Here is a 22,531-nt window from a genome sequence, read left to right as displayed (position 1 = left end):
TGCAATGATAACAGGTAAAGTATCTTGAGGCCCTAAAAATACATACTTAAGTATGGTCGGGAGTGGTTTCAACTCAAGTGTAGGTAGTGTGAGTAAGGATGGTATGGCAGGTTCTCTAGACAGAGGAGGAAGGGACTCAAACCGAGCTTTCCACGGAGGAAAATCTAGTGTAGAAGAAGAATTAAGCAAGGCATTCACCTCCTCAACCGACTCGTCAATATCAAAATTTTCAAACCCAAAATGAGCTAGACAAACCTCTAGAGGGTCCTCTACAAGAATGAAGGGTAACGCCTCTTCCACAATCCTATCCACAACATCCACAAATAAGAACTCCTCTCTCTCATGGGGATGTTGGGATGCTTGGAAAACACTGAGTTTCACTTGCATATTCCCAAATGAAACTTCCATAACCCCGGTACGACAATTTATGCATGCATGCATTGGCCGTAGCCAAGAAAGGTCGACCTAAGGCCATCGGGATTTGCTTCCTAGAGCTGGCTATCAGTTCCATATCTAAGACCAAAAAATCAACAGGAAAATAAAACCTATCAACCTTTACTAGCACATCCTCAATCATGCCACGTGGCACTTTGAGGGACCGGTTAGCCAACTGGAGAGTAACAGTATTGGGCTTCAACTCGCCAAGCCCAAATTCCTCGTGCATAGAGTACTGCAACAAATTGACACTAGCCCTTAAATCTAACAAGGCCCTATCAATGAAGTGGTCCCCTATAACGCATGCAATGGTTGGGACACCCTAGTCTTTAAGCTAAGGGGGTGTGTCATTCAAGAAGATGGAGCTTACTTGCTCAGTGAGTATGATCTTTTGGGACACGTGCGTTCTAGATTTACGCTTTTATGTACAAAGGTCCTTCAGAAATTTAGCATAGGAGGGTACTTGCTTAATAGCCTCCAACAGGGTGAGGTTGATTTTTACTTGTTTAAAGACCTCCATCATTGCTTCTATGGATGCCGTATTTTTATTGAAAGGGGACGATGTCCCAAGGCATTGGAGAAAGGGTGCCTTAGGCACATATGGTGCCTTGGGCTCATATGAAGTACTAGGGACTAAGTCATCCCTCTTAGGTGTTTCCCCCTCACCCTTTCTCTCATTGGGTGGACCACCGTGGTCACCCTTCTTAACCTTAGTTGCATCAAACGCAACTAGCTGAGGCTCTAACTCCTACCCACTTCTCAAGGTAATCACCGCTTGCACCTGCTCATGGTGCTTTCCATTCCCACCCGACCCTTCTGCCCCGTATTGACCCTTAGGGTTGGCCACGGTCTGACTTGGTAATTTTCCCTCATCTCTCTTATTCATGTTGTTAGCCATTTGACCTAATTGGGCCCCTAGCTTGGCAATGGAGTGAGTGTGGGAGTGAACTACTAGTGCTAACCCCTTAAGTTCTGGGAGAATTTCTAACAAGGTTGTGGCGGTCGGTAGGAAGATTGGTTGGCAAAATTATTAAAATTCTGCCTTGGTGGTGGAGGGTTGTAAGAAGTGCCTTGTGAAGGAGGTCTCTATGAAAAATTAGGATGATTTCTCCATCCTGGATTGTATGTGCTGGAGTATACCCAGGTTGGAGAATCCTTGAGCCGCATTCACATGCTCTTGGACTAACTCCGAAAATTGTGATACCTAAAGGCACTCACTCAAATCATGAGCAGGGCTTGCACAAATAGCACACACCTTGTGAAATTGAGGCTGATCTTGTTGTGTAGGGGCATGTCCTGCAGCTAATAATTGGTCCATTTTGTGGGACAATGCCTCTATTTATTAGGCTAACTCTAGGTTTTGCCCGACCTCATAAATACCCCCTCTTTTCGGGGCTCCAACTACTGGTTGCCGGACTTGCCGGGCTACGGAGGCATGGTGAAGGGAATTATCAATTGAGTTCTCAAATAATTGCCATGCTTCGGCGTCATTTTTGGACATGAATGTCTCACCCTAGACGAATCTACCATTTGGCAATGATGTTCAGTTAAGCCATAGTAAAATGTTTGAACAAGTTGCCAATCAGGCATTTGGTGGTGGGGACACTATTGGAGAAGGTCACGAAGTCTCTCCCATGTCTCGTGAAATTGCTCGCCATCAATTTGAGCAAAATTGGTGATGACTCACCTAAGTTGGTTGGTCTTTCCAATGGGAAAGTACTTCCCCAGAAACTTTTGCTGTAATTGGTCCCAAGTTATGATAGAATTAGCAGGTAAGGAGTTTAGCCAGTGTTTGGCTTTGTCCTTTAATGAGAATGGGAACAATCGCAACATTAAGGCCTCATTTGTGAAATTCTGGATCCTCACTGTAGAGCAAATTTCTAGAAATTCATTCAAATTTTTATAAGGATCATCATGAGCTAGTCCATGGAATGGTGGGAGCATTTGTATGGTGCTGGACTTAATCTCATAATGAGCAGCAGTGGTTTTGAGTAATTGGATGCATGATGGTGATGTGTATGCAGTGGGTGTGAAGTAATCTTTAAGGGTCTGGTTGGGCCCATTTAGGCCATTCGGGTTTTCCATTTCTATTGGTTCAAAGTATGGATATGAATATTCAAGCGTAGGAACACGGGCAGAGACTCTAAGTTTCCTAAGAGTCCTTTCTAGTTCAAGGTCCAGACTCCACAATTCAAGGCGACAAGAACGGCACCCGTGCATACACTACTCACATACACACACACACTAAGTTCCAACTCTGTGCACTAAGTTATGAAAATAAAATATCAAAGGAGAAAATACTCACAGCAATTAAATGGAAACGCTTTACTCGTCTTGCAGGTGCTTGACGGGTAGACCGTTGTCTCCAATCCACTTAAGCTCTTTCTTTCTTTTTAGCATTTTGGTGCTCTGTTTGCGAGTATTTGCTTTTGTTTTTTTTTTTAAGCATTTTGGTGCTGTGGTATTTTTGTTTAAAACTTGGTTGCGCTTCTCTTGCACTCCAGTGATGGTTCCAATTACAAATACTCTACGCACTTAGCAACACTAAAATACAAAACCCTAAACTACAAATTAGAACAGGAATGTAACTCTAAATTACTCAATTTTGCCAGAGGTCCCTGGCAATGGTGCCAAAATTTGATGGGTCGTTACACACAAAAATAAACACTAAACTATATCAAATTCTTTTAGAATAATGACAAGTCCAGGTATCGCTCCATAGGGACAAATATGAAATTAGACTAATTCAATCGCTAAATTCCTAAATTAATTTTGATTAAAAAGATTGAGAGATTTTATGACTAAACAAGAATTAAATGAAAATGAGAAATTTGAGAGATTCAATTAAAATTAGGGTTTGAGAGATTGATTTTTTGGGAAAAATCCTAGGGCAAAGAATTCACCACTAATCATATAAACGAGATTAAACATCGGCCAATAATTGCAATCCGATTTGAAATACCTAATATTTCACAACTACAAGTTTGAAATATTGATCAAGAGGGTTGTCGCATTCAACGTACAGGCACGAATCATCCCGAGTAGCACGAGGTGTTTGCTCTAAACTATGGTAGCAACACGACTCGTCTCTCGTAGCATGACTCGTCTCGTACTTTAAATACAAACACAAAGGAAACTAATGTATGGAAAGCATTAAACAATCACAGAGAGTAGAATACTTGAAGAGATGAAAGGAACAATTATTAAAAACTTCTAAATCATTCATACATTGATTCAAACTGATTCACAATCAAAGCTTATGAAAAATCCTATTAAATGGCTAGGGTTTCATCAAAACCCTAAAAAAGAAGACTAGCCACTCATGGAGGAGTGAGAAAAGGAAGAGGATGAGGAAGGTACCCCCATGGAAGTTGTCCTTTAAGCTTGAGGAGAAATCACATTTTCAAAACCCTAGCCTCCATTTCCTTATAATCAATTTCAGCACACTAATCCAGCCCATTTCTTGCCTTTTTATATCTTTGTTGTCTTTCAAACTGGTTTAAAACATTGGGCCTGTTTTCCGAGGTACACGTGCGGAAAAAGTCAACGCACGTATAGGAAGCTCTTTTCTCTCCAAATTCTATATTTTTGCCCATTTTATGCTCTGACTATGTACAACCTGATTGACATTAAACATACATAAAATATTTAGTTTGACAAGCAAATAAATTTAAGATATCCTAATTAACGGCCTCAATGTTACGCAATTCAGCCTTAATCACCTGGGTTGGCCCAGATTCACCAAATTGTATGGTTTCACTAGTAGAAAATGGTACATTCTGAGTGGCCATTAGTCTCAAAGAAGTTTTATACCATGACTGAGGCACAGGTGCTGGCCTCTCATGGTTGTGACTACTAGTCTGACCATTGCCTTGTCCATTATTTTGCATAGGCTATTTATCTCGAGCCAATTGTTGCTGAGGACTATTTACATTTTCTTCAGTTTGTCTTACAATAATTAGTTGATAAGAATTCATTCGATCCAAAAACGATGTTGCCCATATTTCCATTGTATACATTAGTTGTTGTCCCATAGCATCTACTAAACCTCCCCATGAATTCAGTGGTTGGGTAGAAGGGACATTTGAAGGTCTAATCTCATGGCCTTGTCCAGTGTGTTGGACATGTGTTGTATATTCTGAAGTGCTGGTCTGCTCGACCATTTGTGAAGGATCTGATGGGATAGGTGCATCCATCACATTGCCCTCTGGGTTAGGTACTTCTACCTCTCATTCCACACTCTCTTCAAGGCTTTCATTTTCTCCTCTTACTCTATGTCTAGCCATTTTTAATGGTCCCACTGGGCGTGCCAAAAATATATGTTGGCTTTTTTGATTTTCGAATGTTAATTGTGTAAGTTTAAGCGTGCCGGCAAGGATCAATAAGTCCTTACAAAATTTATAGTTGCCAACCAATCAGACGATTGTGTTGAAGTTCTTTCAGCCTCAATGAAGAGGATTTTTACTGGTAGCTTATTTTAGGAGAAATTTATAAGAAATAACAAGTACAGAGCAATTTAGGAATTGAATTTCATTAAGTGAATAAGAACTTACAATGAAATGACCCAGTCTTGAAAAGATTTACAGCAACTACTTGAAACTACTCCTAGGAAATAAAGTGCAGTACAGGAATTGAAGTGCTGAAAATGTAAAGAACTGTAAAGAAAACATGAAGTAAATGACTGGTTTCTGGATCTGAGTCTGGGTCCTTCAATTTGGGGCCTTCTCTGCTATTTATACTCCCCAAGGATAACCGTCGAAGTAGGCTTCCAACCATCGAAATGTCCTCCCATGATTGCTGATCATACTCTCTCACAGTCAATCCCACTACTCAATTCTTGCAGCTAGGCTTCCTTTTTGGATTTTGAATTTGAATTCGTGAGTAACCATTGGGCCACGTAATCTTGCGCCTTCTAGCTTTCCCAGTGCTACACAGATCCATTATAACCAAGGTTTCAAAATGTGGTTTTACGTAACGGTTACGGCCGTTACGTAACAGTTGTGGCGGTAGGCACCACGCGCTACCCCCGCTTTTGCGGTGTGATTGAGATTCATAGGTGTATCGGTCGTTATAGCCGTTGCAGCCGTTGCCATACCGGCCGTAACGGCCCGTTATGCACCATTACACTTTTTTTAGTTGATTCTTTTCAAAAAAAAAAAAGAAAAAGAAAAGGCTGAAAAACTATGGATATTGTTGTACATACCTTTATTATGATTGAATAGATTTTTTCTTTCGTCTTTTCATCCCGTGAACCACTTTGAGGTGAGATTTCATAATATTCAGAATACATCCACAAATTTTCAGATCTTCAGAAACTCTGCAACTACAATTGATTTAGATCTACAAATTTTCAACCATCTTTAACTAAGTTTCTGATAAAAAAAAATAAAGAAGAGTGGTTAATGGGAAGATGAAGACAGAGAGAAGAGGAAATATGAATGAGTGAGAGACAGAGAGAGAGAAGAGAGAAGAGAGAAGAGGGAAGAGATGAACCTATGTTGAAGATGAAGAAGGAGATGAATATTCAAGGCTGCCTTTATGTTAAAGATGAAAAACATTTGTGAAACTTGTAAGTGACTCTATGACTCTGTGTTGAAGACGAAGAACATTTGTGACTCTATAAGTGAGCTTTGATCTATTGCCTTTTTTTATTATTTTGTTTGTTTGGCTGCCTCTCTGGCTAGCTTTAGAACCTTGGGAACTTATATAATCATTTGTTTTTCTTATGTGGCCTCCAACTGGCATTTTTCTTTTTCTTTTTTCAAACAATGATCTCCGGTTGGTGTAAAGCCTAAAAAAATTATGGTATATAAAGCTATGCACTTACTTTTAGCATTTTATATATAATAATTAGTGATTGATTTTTTTTTATAATATCTAAAAATTATAACACCTATAATTATATTAATACATTTTATATATATCAGTTTTTATTGAATTTTTTTTCTTACAAGTTATTCAAAAAGATAACAAATATTCAAGTGAATGAAACCCAAAAAACAACTATGAATGAATTTTTTTTTTTATAATTTATTTTTTAATTTTTATATGATTAGATTAGCATGTAAACTCCAAATGTATAAATAGTGGTTGCATTTTTTTTTTGTAATCATTTCATTTAATATTTAATTATAAATATTTTTTATTGGGTTATTGTAATGTGTTGTGACAACAAAGTTGAAGGCACAATTTTTTTTAGAAAAAATATCTTTTTAAAAGAAAAAAAAAATCAATACCTCAAAAAAATTCTTTATAATTTATTTTTTATTAATTTTTATATGATTACATTAGCATGTAAACTCCAAATGTATAAATAGTGGTTGCATTTTTTTTTATAATCATTTCATTTAATATTTAATTATAAATATTTTTTATTTTGTTATTGTAATGTGTTGTGACAACAATGTTAAAGGCACAATTTTTTTAAAAAAAAATAGCTCCTAAAAAAAATCAATACCTCAAAAAAAATTCTTTATAATTTATTTTTAGATTAATTACCTAAAAGTCCTATCTACATATTTAGTGGTAGCTTAGGTCCTATTAAAATGTTTTTGAGCCAATAAGTTTCATTTAGAGGTAAAAAGACGTTTTGCCCTTTAATCCCAAAATTGATAATGTTCTCAATTTATAATTATCAAAACTAAAAAAAATTTCAATTTTTTTCTAGCATGAACTAAGAATATTATCAAAACTAAGAAATTTATAATTATCAATTTTGAGAAATTTCTCAATTTTTTCTTGATTAAAATTGAGAATATTATAAACTGAGAAGGTTCTCAATTTCAAAAAACCCTAGATCTCTCTCTCTCCCTCTCTCTCTCTCTCTCCCTCTCTCTCTCTCTCTCTCTCTCTCTCTCTTTCTTTCTTGCTAATGGTAGTGGCATCTGTGAACTCAGTGAAAACCAAGACCTCACAATCCATAGACTCATCACCTTCCGGACGAGTCTCCGACGCCGGCTCTGAGTCTTCGACGCCGGCTCTGAGTCTTCATCTTCCGATGGACTCTCATAAGCAATGGCTGCAGCTCCACCCAATTCTTCACCCAACCCTCCCAGAGACCTTGAATTTCAGGTGGTGACGAGGCAGATCGGCGGCAATGGAGAGAGGTAGATCTGTTCAGAGACAGATCAACAACAACCTCAACCTCACGCATGAGCCACTCGCGGATTTGAGTTCTTCATCTTCATCGACGACGACGACATGGCAAATATGAGTAGGGAAAGGAAGCGGTGGTTCTAGTGGCAGAGCTGGATTTCCAACAACAGAGCTCCGTCGAGGACGTCGATGGAGGACTTGAGGACGGAAGGGAGAGGGAAGGCGACATCGAGACAGCTTGCCTGGAGTTTGTTGGAAGGGTAAATTGGTTTATTAAAAATTAATGGGACCTGAAGGAGTAAATAATTTTATCTAGGGCTTAGTGGATTATAAGTTCACAAAATGGGACTTGTATGCAAATGGCCCTTTATTTTTTAATTTTTATATGATTACATTGGCATTTAAAATCAAAATGTATAAATAGTGGTTGCATTTTTTATAACTATTTTATTTAGTATTTAATTTTAAATATGATTTTATTTTGTTATTGTAATGTATTGTCACAACAATTTTGATGGCACAATTTTATTTAGAATAAATGTCTTTTCTGTAAAATAAAAAAATATTTAAAAAAAAACAATAAGTCAAACAATGCCATGAAAAATGTTTTTAATCCTGATTACAACAGCATATAAAATCCAAATGTATAAATAGTGGTTGAATTTTTTTAATAATTATTTCATTTAATATTTAATTATAAATATTTTTTTATTTTGTTATTGTAATGTGTTGTGACAACAATTTTTATGACACAATTTATTCAAAAAAATATCTTTTTTTAAATAAAAAAAAATCAACACCTAAAAAAAAATTCTTTATAATTTATTTTTTAATTTTTATATGATTACATTAGCATGCAAAATCGAAATGTATAAATAGTGGTTGCATTTTTTTTATAACTATTTTATTTATTATTTAATTTTAAATATTTTTTTATTTTGTTATTGTAATGTGTTGTGATAACAATTTTGATGGCACAAATTTTTTTTAAAAAAAAAAGTCTTTTCTATAAGATAAAAAAATACAAAAACAAAAAAAAATAACTCAAACAATGCCATGAAAAATGTCTTTATTCCTAATTACATTAGCATGTAAAATCCAAATGTAGAAATAGTGGTTGAATTTTTTTTATAATCATTTTATTTAATATTTAATTGTAAATATTCTTTATTTTGTTATTGTAATGTGTTGTCACAACAATTTTTTTTTTTATGACAATTTGTTGTGACAACAATTTTTATGGCAAATTTTTTTTTAAAAAAATATATATTTAAATTTTTATATGATTGCATTAGTATGTAAAATCCAAAAGTATAAATAGTGGTTACATTTTTTTTACAATCATTTAATTTAATAAATGTAAATATTGTTTATATAGTTAGTTCAAATTTTGTAGAAAAATAATTTTGTAAACATTTAAAATAAATTAAAAAATGTATCAATGATGCAGAATTCAAATTCAAAAATGTCACGAAAAAAGGGTGCCAATGATGAACCCCCAAGTGATGATATTGGTTGGAAATTTGGCACTCCAGTTGAAGGCACTAGACATCATATTATTTGCAAATTTTGTGGACATCTCATTAAAAGTGGGATTACGCGTTCAAACAACACTTAGCACATCAAACGGGGCAAGTGCATTCTTGTCCTAGTGTTAGTAGAGACGTGATGCAAGAAATGATGAAACATTTACAAGATAAGAAAATGAGTAAAGCAGACAAACAAAAGAAAAAAGTTGAATTGGAAGCACATATTAGCGGAAATGATCTCTATGATGAGGATGAAGGAGAAGATTTTGTAGATCTTCGACATGATGACTCTGACTCTGATCTAGAGATGACCAGGGCTAACAAGCAAGTATTCATTCACAACAACAATGAGAGGAAAGGCAACAATTTAGACGAGGTAATGCAGGTCATGGATCACAATATGATGCAGGTGGTAGTTCTGGTACAGGGGGTAGTTGTCAAAGAATGCCAAAAGGGTCAGGTATTGCTAATGTTTTCATTGATCACAATCCATGCGTGAAACTGGTGGGAGTGGACGTAATTGGATTAAGCCCAATGCTCCTGAAGCAAGGTTGAGAGCAATGGATGTAGAACTCCAAAAGAGCAAGAGTACAAAGCAGCGGAAAATCTCTACAATCAATTTACAGAAGTCAAGGAAGAGATTGGGACAGGCAGTGTCTAAGTTTATACTCTATAATCGTATTCCATTCAATGCAGTTGATTCAGAGTATACACAACCGATGCTTGATGTTGCTGCTGAAGTAGGGCCAGGAGTAAAGGGTCCTAGTGGTTATGAAGTTTCTGAAGTATATTTGGACATGGAGCATGCTGAAATGACAGAATGTATAGGATCATTCAAGGAAATTTAGGCAGAGAGAGGTGCATCCATCATGTGTGATGGTTGGATCAATCTAACTCGGCAACACATCATCAATTTCTTAGTGTACTGCAATAGAGGTACTATATTTCACAAATCAATTGATGCCTCTAATGTTATTAGTAGGACTACTGAATATTATTTTGGGTTGTTAGATAAAGTTGTTGATGAAATTGGAGAACAATACGTTGTTCAAGTGATGACTGATAATGAACCTACACTCAAAGCTGCAGGGAAAATGTTAATGAGAAAAAGAAAACATTTATATTGGACAGCTTGTTCAGTACATTGTATCGATCTTATGCTAAAATACATAGCCAATAAGAAAAGTGTAGCAAATGTGATTAATGATGGTCAAACCATAACTAATTTCATTTATAATAGTGGATGGGTGTTGGATTTAATGAGAAAATTCACTGGAGATAGAGAATTGATTCGACCTGCCATCACTCAATTTGCTACAATTTTTATTGCCAGTGAAAGTATTGTTAGATATAAACAACAATTGAGAGCTAAAGGGAAAAAAATTATTTTGGGAAAGGAGTTTTGGTAGAAAGCAACAGAACTTTGTAAAGTTCATGAGCCACTAGTCAAAGTATTGAGGTTGGTTGATGGAGATGAGAAGCCAACAATGGGTTTCATATATGAATCTATAGATAGAGCAAAGTTGGCAATTAAAAGAGATTGTCGCTACTACACCGAGTATTGGAAAATTATTGATACTCGATGGTCTTTTCAATTACATCAAGATTTGCATGCGGCTGGTAAGTGTTACGATTTCAATTATAAAATGAATATTTACTTACAATTATTAATTGTCCTTTTATTTTTGAAGAATATTTTTTAAATCCTCAATTCCAATATGGTGTTACCTGATCCAATGAAATAATAAGAGAAGTGATTGATGAACTTTAAAAAGTAATTACCAGCTTGAAGCCTAATATGGATGCTCAAGTGAAAGCAACAAATCAAGTACATACCAATTATTTAAATTTTAATAGTAATAATCTACTTTTGCAATTGTTACTTGTAATGATTGTCCAAATTATAGTTGTTGCTGTTTCGAGATAAACAGGAAACTTTTGGCACTCCTTTAGCACAAAGGGGGTGGAAACAATCAAATCCAGGTTTTATTTTCAAAATTACAAATTTACAATCCATGAATACTTAAATAATTTTCTATCATATTTTGTCTTATGTCTAATGTAAGGTAATTTTGTGCAGCTAAGTGGTGGATTATTCATGGTAGTTGTGCTCCTGAACTTCAAAAAATAGCTATGAAAGTGTTAAGTCAAACCATCACATCATCTCACTGAAAACGTAATTGGAGTACATTTAGTCTCATCCATACGAAGACGAGGAATAGATTGAAATATAAGAAAACCCAAAGATTAGTCTTTATCACCTGCAACATGAGATTAAAATTGAGACACGTTAAAAGAAGCAGCCAAGAGGAGATTAATAGGAGTTTTAATCCTATTAACTTGGATTACATATTTGAAGAAGATGATCCAATAAGTCTATGGATAAAAGAAAGGGAAAATCCTTCAATAGATAGTGTGGATAATTCTGAATGGTTAGATTTGGTCTCAGATGATGATGGTGGTGGTGGCGACAACGGCAATGGCGATGGCAATAATGGAAACGATGGTGGTGGCACCCATAGATATCAAGCTTGACGCACTTCTCAAAGCTCAACTCCTACTCCAACTCAAAGTGATAATAGTGGTGGTTTAACACCGTCTGAAGAAGGAGGTGATGATGGAGGCACTTCTCACGGTGATGGTGGTGGCGGTGGCGGCGACAATAGTGGTGATAGTACTAGTTTTGGTGCAGGACGTGAAGATTTAAGTGGAGGATTTGGATTATGTGATGTTGGAGAACATTATGATATTGGAGAACCTATTGCACCTTTACCCCAACTAGCTAGGAGGTTTCGTGGTAGTGATACACATAAGGATGAAAGAAGAATAAGAATCAAAGAACAACAGCTTGATTCATCTGATAGTAGTCAGAGTTATCCATATCACCCTTACCCATCCTATAGCAGTGATAGCCAGAGCTATTCTTACCCACCTCAACAAAATTACCATTGGCCCCCTCAACAACATGGTCCTCTAGGATACGGTTTGCCAAATTTTCTACAAGCCTAAGAAGAGTATATTGATCCTTTTCAACCAAGGTATCCATTTTCTCCCCCAATGCACCAAACAGAAAGGGATGACATGATGAGCACATTCACTTATATATTTCCTACAGGATGGGGTGAAGGTAGCACCAGCAATCAAGCTCAACAATCTGAATCCCAAGATGCACCACGTCACTCATTTTGGTGGGGTGAAGGTAGCAACAACAATCAAGCTCAACAATTTGAATCCCAAGATGCACGATGTCACTCATTTTGGTGGTGACATTGTGTAATTTTAGTAGTAACATTATATAAAATGTACTCTCTGTTATTTGTGATTTGTGTTATGATGTTATGTACTTTGTCAAGTTCTTCCATTAAGGATGTATACTTTTTTAAAACTATTTGAGTTAAAATGCACATATGCTTCCACAAGTATAATAATTAAAAATAATTTTATACATCTAAGTCCAATAAAATATATTTTTGCCACTAGTGTAATATGGATTTATGACATATTAAGTCATTAATTATTGAAATAAAATGTAAAAAAATTCATTTTCTAGTGATTTAAAAATATGAAATATATAGGATCATACTTAAAAATTATCAAAAATTTATCAAAGTTTATTTTAAAACCCAATAAATATGATTCTAGAAAAAAAATATGCGTATCGGTAAGTTTTTTGCAAATTGTGCGAAAAATAAAAAAATTTACAGTTCCGGTAACCGTAACTGTTACGCTGTGGCCTTTACACCCCGCAACCGCAACCGGGCCACCGCCACTGATACGGCGACCGCAACCGCTTTTCAGAACCTTGATTATAACCAATATGACCTGTCACGTATCTGTCTTTGATTGAAGACTTGTATTAACTCCCTGAATTGCCCTTCATGTACCACGTGTCAAGCTGCGATTAGCTGTTACAAAATATGTAGCCAACAGTTATAAGGTGCGGGTGTGCACCATAGTGTTTTCCCCGGAAACCTTTTGATTTTTTCGGCGACAATGCAAACGTTAAAATTTAGGAAACATTACCGATAAGTGGTAATTAATACAGGTATATTAAAAAAAATTATAACTTTAATTATTAATATATATAAAATTTACTGCTTGTTAATATATATATTTTTAAATTCTATACTGAATTTAAATTTTTCTAAAAATTTATGTAGCAGTAGTGAAACAAATGTTGGAGAATGTGTTAAGGTAAAGTCACACATTGAATAAAGAGTAAAAAAAAAATGAGTCTTAATATACATTAGGTGGACTCTCCACTTATAAGTTTAAACTTTTATGTGAGTGTGAGTTCCAAATAATATATGTTGAGCCCTGATGTTAAACATGTGGCTCTGAAGTTTCTCCCGGATGAATTGAACCGGTGTTACTGTGTGCTTGTGGACTCCCCGATTCCTCAACAATTGGTATCAGAGCCAATGGCTAATGATCTATGGGCAAGCTTTTCTAGAGTTTTGATGTTGTTGGGCTTGAGCTTGCACAAAAACTCTTGATAAAGCAACAAAAAAATTTAAAAAAAATAATAATAATTCCATAGTGACTCTTGATAGAGAAAAATATATTCTTAGTGCAACCGCGGCGAGGTGGCTCTCTCAATAGAGTATAGTGGCTTACGATTAAGTGCGCGTAGGGGTAGCCTAGGTTGGATTTGATGTTGAAGAATTATAGATCAAGACTAAAGGGAAGTGTGTCTGATCTATGATGAACTTGCGGATGATAGATAAAGATTTGAGGCGGAACAAGGACAGGCCCATTGTTTGATTCATACATGAGGGAAAGATTGTCGGAGCATGTGGTGGCTCTCTCAATAGAGTATGGTAGCTCACGATTTAGTGTGCGTGGAGGTGACCTAAGTTGGACTTGATGCTAGAGAGTTACAGATCAAGATTAAAGGGGAGTGTATTTGATCTATGATGAACTTGCGGATAATAGCTCAAGATTCGAGAGAGTAAGAAAAGGCCCAATATTTGGTTTACACATGAGGGGAAAATTATTGGAGTATGTGTAAAGGTAAAGATAAAGTCTCACATCAAATAAAAAGTAAAAAAAAAATGTCTTAATATACATTAGATGAACTTTCTACTTATAAGTTTAAGTTTTTAAGTGAGTATAAGTTTCAAATAATATATGTTAAATCCTAATGTTAAGCACATCGGTTCTAAAATTTCTCCCCGACAAATTGAACTGGTGTTGCCATGCACTTGTAGGCTCCTCGATTCCCTAGGTGACGAAGGTTGTTGGTTGTAGCAATCACGATTTTAGTAGCAGATGTGCAGGCGTGTTGGTGATGTAGCCTACTAGTCGCTATAAAAGTGGTTGTGATAGCGTTATAAGATTTTAATTTGAAAATATCTGTCATCTTTAAAAATATATATATATATATATATTCTCTTGATTTTTGTTCTTTGTTTTATCAAACACTAAAATATGTTGATAAAATTTGTCAATTTCTTACATTTGTTCACAAAAATCAGAAAAACAAATTTAATGAAAAACATAATTGGTGAGTTACTAGAGTCGTTGACTAGCGGATGAGGGTAAACGGATAGTGTCTGCTAAAATGTGACTGGAGCTCGTTGGAAGGTAGTTGTGGCAGCGGTGGGTGGACCGAAGATGGTGGGTGATGGAGAAGAGAGTAAAAACTTAATTTGAAAATAATGGTAAGTTTTTTAAATTATAGTTTCATCCATTGATTTGAGTGTGTTATTTGTTTTGAGTTTTCAAATCATAATTCTACACCCATTTCTCAAAACTCAATTCAAAACATAATCATTACTTTTCAAAACTCATAACCAAACACATAATTCAAAATTCTTTTCAAAACTCAATTCAAATCAATATTTTAATTTTTTAAATATTTAAATATTTTAATATTTAAACATGTTACGATTTTTTTAATTTTTTAATTTTTTGAATATTTTTAAATATTTTAATTTCAAAATATTACGATTTTAATTTTTTAAATTTTAAAATATTTTATAAAAATAAATTCAAACTCTATTTTATAAAAATATTTTAAATTATATTTTTTTTTGTTATGTATTTAGTTACGATTTGAGTGTAGAGTTGTGAAAGTAGTATGGAGATTCAAGTTATGTGTTTGGTTATGAGTTTTAAAAATAAATTCTTAATTGAGTTTTGTTTTATGTGTTTGATTACGATTTGAGTGTAGAGTTATTTTTAAATTTAAAATATTAACATTTTAAATTATTTAAATTTTTTGAATATTTAAATTATTTAAATTTTTACGATTTAAATTTTTTGAATAATTATTTTTATTTTTTACTTACTAAATTTTTTAGATTATTTAAATTATTTAAATATTTATGATTTAAATTTTTTGAATATTTATTTTGAAAAAAAATTATTTCCTTTGTGATATTTTCAATTAAAAAATTGATTAATGTTACTTTCTGTTAATAATAAATTTTTTTAATTAAATTTTAAAAAGAATTTGGTTATGAGTATTGATCAGAATTTTTAATATTGTGAAAGTAATGTGTTTTGTTATAATTAATAACAATTTGAATTAAGTTTTGAAAACTCTTTTCAAAACTCATCGCCAAATAAATTTTCTTACTTCACATGTCAAATCAAACTTTTAAAACTCAATTCCACATTCAGGCCCCGTTTGTTTTGGGTCATAGCAAGGGGATTAGGATTACTAGTACCTTGGGATTAGTATATGGGGTGTTTGTTTTGAGAGATAGCCTTGGGACTATTAATACCTTGGGACTAACTAATACCTTGGTATTACTAATACCTTGTTTGTTTTGAGAGATAGGGAGGGTACTACTAATACCTTGGTATTACTAATACCCTTGGGGAGGGGATTCATAGTGAGGAGGTAGAGATGGTATTAGAAAAATAGTGAGGGGATTAGAAATTTTTTTATTTATTTTATTTTTTATATATTGGAAATTTTTTTAAAAATATAATTTTTAATTTTTTATTTGTTTTATTATTTTATATAAAAATAATTTAACAATTCCTCAATACTAATCCCCTCACTATCAATCCCCTCACTACTAATCCCCTCACTATCAATCCCCTCACTAACAATCCCCTCATTATTAATCCCCTCACTATCAATCCCCTCCATTCTATCTCTGAAAACAAACGACCATCACTAACAATCCCCTCACTATTAATCCCCTCACTATCAATCTCCTCCATTCCATCTCTGGAAACAAACGGGGCCTCAATTCAAAACTCAATTCAATACTCTATTCAAAAAACATAACCAAACAAATTTTCTACATTCAAATCATAATTCCACAACTCACAAACTCAAAATACAACTCATACTCTCAAATCATATTTATAAAACTCTACCAAACGCAAACATAATTTTTTATTGAAAATTTTAGACTAAAAGTTTCATTTTTTGTAAACAAAAAATGTATACCAAACATGTTTTCATTTTCAATTTTAAAAAATATATATATATACATGAAAACATTTGTTCAGACTACACCACAAGGGTTAATTGTTCTTTTTGAACCCTTCACAGGAGGAAACTTGGCATATAGGCACAGATTGGCATAGCATGTGCAGAGATTAAGACATAAAAAGGGGAGATTAGGATGACCAAGACCCACATAGCATGCACAAATTGGCGGCTCGGGTACTACAAGTAACATCAACAGGAACTCACCTTAATCGGGATTTTGAATGCAGAACGAGACAGCACTTCAATGGAAGAAAATCAGGAAAATAGCACAAACGTATTAGGTACACATACCACAAGTGTGCTTGTGCAAGATTCCATTAAAATTTATGGAATGACAATAAAACATAGCAGGTTCCAATTTTCTTAGCAATTAGAAAATATTCATGGATAACAATGGGATCAAGCTTTAAAGATAAAAGCTGACCCGTACATTAACTCATACAACATAACAAACATAGATGAGCATTGTATGTTGATTATCTGGGAAGAAAATTTGGTGAAAAGTTGCGTAATGGGTTTTCTCTCAATAGCTTCGATTCCCTGCCAAAAAAATATTAAAAAATTAAAAAGAAAACTTGAAAAGTACAATAAAAAAAGGCATTTTAAGGTCAATGCTTACTTTTTAAGGTCTTGACCATCCCCGTGTCTGAGCTGCAAAATAGACGACTTTCCAACCTCACTGCTCACTTTATTTCTGTAAAAGATAGATAACTAATCAGCAACAAGGAATTAATATCAATAATGACAACATAATCATCTAAGAAATTGATTAAGAAGGGCCGCTGACTGGGGAAGGGGTTGGTTTACTATTATGAACAGCATCGTTTACTTAATTTCAAGATAAGTGAATCAGTTTGGTGAAACTAAAACCCCTTGGGTGAGAACATCAATGTTCTTTATTTCATATTTTCACAGCACTTCACACTGCTTAACACCATGATGTACTGAGCAAGTGAACAGTGCAGTAAGGTAAATGCAGTATACAGGAATGAAATTAATAAGTTCTGGAGTTTTCATTCAATATAATGCTTTGCTCAGGTAAATTTGGGAAGCTTAAGGCTCCCCAACAAGAATTATCAGGTGTAGCATAATGGCATCGTGACTGTTCTCCCGTTAGCTCTATGGTGTGATAGTGGATCTTTGAGAACATTGACGTAGTGTAGAGCAGAGGCAACAGAGAGACAAAGGCAACAAAGAGATAATGTGTAGTACGGTATAGAAGTAGACAAAAAACCACTTGTGTAAAATGATTCGGTACATGAAAGTTCAGGGCAAGGTTAAGTTTTTTAAATAGAAATGTCTTGGGAAAATGCTCCGGGTAAATGAAATCTATGTAAAAGAAAGATTTATGGGGAGGAGGCTTAACCTGTGTGCGGCTCTTTATCCCCCTTTTGATTTTGACCTGAAGCTATTAGTATTTATTTAGTAATGTTGATTTTTCCAGTGGTGGCAAATATTATGGGACATTCTTAAAGGTTAGATTGACATGAGCTCTTGGAGTTTCTGGAAGGTGTGAAATGTTAGGGTGTTCAGGCAGAATTGCTGAGAGATTGAATTGTTGCAAAAAGAAATGGCCAATATAACATTGAATTTTTGTTGGAAACTAAGCATAGTTCTGCGCAAACAGCAAATGCCAGTGGAGGAAATTCTCAGGTTTCGCAACCTCCTCCAGGCTCCACAGCACAGATTATTAAAATTAAAATTAGTATGGATGGAGCCATAGATGCCAAACATGGAAAAAGGGACAAATGGTGTTGTAGCAAGAAATGATAAAGGTGAGTTGCTATTTGTTCATGCAGCTCTCAGCATGATTGTCATTTCCCCTACTGTAGGGGAAACAATTCCTTTTGTTGTATTGTTCGAATTTGTTCTCATATGAGTTTTGGGAAAGTATATGCACAGATTATTGTTAAGATGTGAAGTCAAAAAACCCACTGCACCAGCCAGGTTGATGTGCTTGGTTAATGCCAGGCTACTCTTCTTGTACTTTCGTTTTTATTCCTCGTTCTTGTAATAGGGTGGCACATATTTTAGGCAGGTATACCCTGACATTAGAGAATCCCTATTCTAGAGTTGGAAATTTCCCAGCCTGTATTTCTAGGGAGGCTCTTCTTTATTGTATGTCCGCAAACCATAAGTTTCTCAAAAAAATAAAAAATGACAATTTTCACTACATGCAAACGAGCGCAGCCATAAAAAAAAATGCTAATAGTACATCAAAATTGTAGGAGTTTATTACTCACTCAGCACATTCCTCATCGACAAATACCTCAATGCAAGCACTGGCAGTTGCTCCTCCAGTTCTAGGCCCAAGTCTACGTGGAATCTGATATCAGTAAATTAAATGCCTTAGATATCAGGTATGATGTGAAAAAACCAAAGTCAAAATTGCCAGCAATTAGACAAAACATATTGTGTGGAGTTCAAAACTAACCTTATTTGATGTCCACTTGGTAGGAATTGCATTATTCTCTTTATTTCTCTCTGCTCGACCTCCAAGACCATGCCAAGATTTTGAGTCTGTTTTGGACAACTCTGGTTGATGAACCAAGCTGACATCAGTGCTGGTATCTTTGAAAATGGTAAGTGGAGCCCCATGAGCCCTATAAAATAAAATTGAAACAGAGAGTACCTTAAAACAAAAGTGTAATAATGATCATACTAATATCTATAAGACTCCTTAAAGCTAGATAATTAGTCAAATAGCATCTTATTTCAAGAAAATAAAAAAATGTAAGGGGCATAATGAAGTTATTTGTATCAATCATGTTCATTTAGAATTGATGTTCGAATTATGCATCACTTTTGAAACAGTGGGTTCTGTTGTAGTCCTAAGTAGCACCTTTACCAGACCTCTGAAATATCATCCACAGCATATTTAACCAATCTTAACAACCTCAATACAGGGCTCCAGACCAGACCAGAAGGAAGTGATACTGATAGCACATATGAACATGTAAGCAATTGTAAAGTTATGCTTATGCACCACTCTGCCTATCTGGAAGACCTTTAAGAAAACAACACCAAGTATTCTTTAAAATATATATATATATATATATATTTTCTCCGACTTCAGAAGATTAAAAGCACCAAAAACTCACCTATCCTGCTTCAATTTTTTCCTAGGAAAATCAAAACTCTCTGTAGTTTGGGCTCCTGCAACAACAGGAAAAACTTTAGCAAGCAAAGATTTTAGGTATCAAAAAGACAAGATTGCAACTTACGGGTTTCTCCCCTAGCCAAGATAGTTCCAAAGCTTCGGAATGGCAAGTGATTTTCTGTTAAATCCTCCTGACAATTGGAAGAAATGGAACTTAGTGGAAACTATAACCAATTTTTAAGGGGGGAGAAATAAAGAGAGAGAGAGAGAGAAACAGAACTTTAATGTATTGGATTGCATACATCTGTAGCTTTTGGTCTTCCCATTGAACGCGCAAGAAATTTCTTATAAGCAGCCTTCAATTTTTCAATTGGTTGAGCATCCCTATTGCATAGAAAAATTAACAAGGAATTACATGCTTGTCATTTTTAATAACCATTCAGTATCGAAAGATCAAACTTAAAACAAGTGAGAAGCAACAAATGAATGTGGGTGATAAAATTGCAACAAGTCTGGTACAATCATCATATGCAAGCTGAATATGTACAATAAGTTTGAGATGATAATTTGCATGTATCTTTAGTTGTAAAATTAGAAAATTGACTTATGAAAAATGCAAATGAAATAAACCAGTGAGTCACTGAATCTAACCAACTTAAAACCTCGCACATAACACCAATAAATTGTTTGCATAAACAAATCAAATCAAATGCTAGTATCTTATAATCTTATTACTGTCAAACTACATTGTAATCCATAATGAAGTCAAATCAGAATGCAATCTTCAAAAGATATGAACTGCTGGAAAAGCAACAGGAGTTTACCTAGACATCCCTCGATTAAAAATTTCATTTGCAGTTTTAATCTTGTTCTTGGATTCCATGTGCAAAGCATATGACATGAAGAAAATAGAATGTGTCTGCCCAATTTTGTTTGCTTCCAAAAAGCTATATATTACTTCGGCATCAGCACAATTTTCAGCCTGCAATGCCATTTCAGATCCAATGCCCACTTTTAAATAAAAACCAGGATAAAAGAGCTTTATAAATGAACACAGACACCAGTCACACACCAGGCTACAAATGATACAGTATCAATCAAAGCAAAAAATGCAAGTCACGATGAAAAGAGCGCACATATTCCAACCACACTTTTAGGTAACGGAGATCATCCTTGTAGCGGTCTTCATGCCAAAATGCACGCACACATTGCTCATAAATCACAACCAGTCCTGAGCCGTCTCCGCCAGGAGGGAAAGCCTCCTGAACCCATTTAATGCAACTTTACAAAATGACAAGAAGAAAACAAGTAGTTCAGTAATTGAATTAACCGTGTACAAAATAATAAATGATAAATAATAAAAAAAAGAAGAAAAAAAAGTAGCAGATAACATGGGGATCGAAGAGTCAAAGCATCTGTTTAGTAAAAAACTATTCTTTTCTAGGAAGGCAGAGAGAGCTGAACTGTTCTTGAGAAGCTCTCTCTCTCTCTCTCTCTCTCTCTCTCTCCGCTTAATTGTACAGAAAATAGAATCAAAACCCTTGAATTGAATTCAGAAACGGAGATTTGATTGGAGTACTCACTCGAGCCACGGTTGAAGAGGGTCGTCCCCTTTGTACTCATCAATCGCTTCAATCAACCTCCTGAAAGAAGTGAGACATAGAAGACGACGAAGAAGAAAATCGAGAAATAAGACTAGGGTTTAGAGTAGTAGATAATAAATGATAAAAACGAATAAGCAGTAGTGTATATACCTTCGAGTCTCAAGGAGAGATTTCTTGAGTTGATTGTCGGTCTGGGATTTGAGGGCGTCGTTTAGGAGGCGAACGTTTCGGCCTCTCTTCAACGGCTTCACATTCTCCTTGTATAGTTCCCATTCATTACCGGTCTCTTGTTTCGAGTAAAGGAACTCCGTCTCTGGATCCAATATGATCTCAAGGTTCTCCATCACTATACCGTTCTTGTTTGAGAGAGAGAGAGAGAGAGAGAGAGAGAGCGGGCGAGATTGATTGATTGATTTCAAAATTTGAAATCGAAATTGAAGCCGTTACGGTGGGGGAACCGAGTACAGAAGCTTGGGCCATCCTTACTCTTTGGGCCTAAATGGTACGCCAATAGGAGTCCGGGTCTTAAAAAAAAGAAAAGAAATAAAGAAGAAAAAACAAAAAAGAAAAGAAAAACAAAACAAGGAAAGAAAGAAGAGGAGAGGAGGTTTTGTTGGGTTTCTTTTGATCAATGGCTTTCATGGAAGTAGAGATCTTCCAATTCTTCTCATTGGCTTTATCTAAGCTCTATCTGCTGTTGTCTAGTGTCCCCTCTGCAAATCATTTAAATTAAAACAAAAATGAAAATTTTGTAAGAGAATAAAAAAATCAATCCTGTTTGATTGATGTAATGATAATAGATCAAGTTAAAATTTTGGGTTTGAATTTTCTATATTGAGAGTAAACTCTCTTGGGTCCAATCAATTTTTTTTTTTTTTTTTTTTTTTGAGTTTCTCAATTTTCAGAGACCAAAATAAGAAATTTTCCCTTTCATGTGACTTAGTTTTCTCCAAATCCAAACACAGTAAACAGAAAATAAACAGCAAAATCCCATCTCCAATTAGTAAACACATATTTTGTAGACACTACAAGAAATGTCACTTTTGGCTACCAAAATATTGGTCGCCAAAAGTCACATATTTAGTTGCCGAAACGATTTAGCGACCATAATATTTTGTCGCTAAGCTTGTCGCCTTTACCTTGTCGGCGATAGTATTGGCGACTAAAATTTTTTTGGTCACCGAAAGTGACTACATTTGGCTACTAACTTGTGTTTAGTCGGCAAAAGATATGTTTTCCGCCACTAATGTATTAGTCGCCGAATGACTACATTTGGCTACTAACTTATGTTTAGTCGGCAAAAGGTATGTTT

General features: G+C 34.9%; 1 protein-coding gene across 2 annotated transcripts; it reads right to left on the bottom strand.

Moving 5' to 3' along the window:
- Positions 1-16,779: 16,779 nt before the first annotated feature.
- On the bottom strand, positions 16,780-22,244 carry LOC145796846 (mitotic spindle checkpoint protein BUBR1-like). 2 transcript variants are annotated; one of them, XR_014337439.1, is made up of 11 exons: positions 21,370-22,244; positions 21,199-21,258; positions 20,752-20,896; positions 20,440-20,597; positions 19,918-19,999; positions 19,740-19,806; positions 19,617-19,671; positions 18,950-19,118; positions 18,785-18,841; positions 17,135-17,209; positions 16,780-17,055 (listed from the first exon to the last, which is right to left on the bottom strand). XR_014337439.1 is itself a non-coding variant. In XM_082882213.1 (11 exons), the coding sequence occupies exons 1-11, from the start codon at positions 21,561-21,563 to the stop codon at positions 16,992-16,994; spliced, it is 1,152 nt and encodes a 383-aa protein (XP_082738339.1). In that variant the 5' UTR covers positions 21,564-22,244; the 3' UTR covers positions 16,780-16,991. The 2 variants fall into 2 exon arrangements, 1 of the variants encoding a protein (XP_082738339.1); XM_082882213.1 differs by having other exon boundaries at positions 18,759-18,841.
- Between the last annotated feature and the right edge of the window lie 287 nt (positions 22,245-22,531).

The sequence above is a fragment of the Camellia sinensis genome, chromosome 8, assembly GCF_055761805.1.
Source record: "Camellia sinensis isolate YWXY chromosome 8, ASM5576180v1, whole genome shotgun sequence".
Lineage (NCBI taxonomy): Eukaryota > Viridiplantae > Streptophyta > Magnoliopsida > Ericales > Theaceae > Camellia > Camellia sinensis.
This window is presented reverse-complemented; position numbering and strand designations above follow the sequence as displayed.

Excerpts from the sequence above, each read along its gene's own strand:
- LOC145796846 (XM_082882213.1), bottom strand. The coding sequence starts at position 21,563 with ATGGAGAACCTTGAGATCATATTGGATCCAGAGACGGAGTTCCTTTAC. Across the intron at positions 19,807-19,917 it reads GAAGACCAAAAGCTACAGAT|GAGGATTTAACAGAAAATCA; the intron begins GTATGCAATCCA and ends TCCAATTGTCAG. Across the intron at positions 19,119-19,616 it reads AAAAAATTGAAGCAGGATAG|GGCTCATGGGGCTCCACTTA; the intron begins GTGAGTTTTTGG and ends TTTATTTTATAG.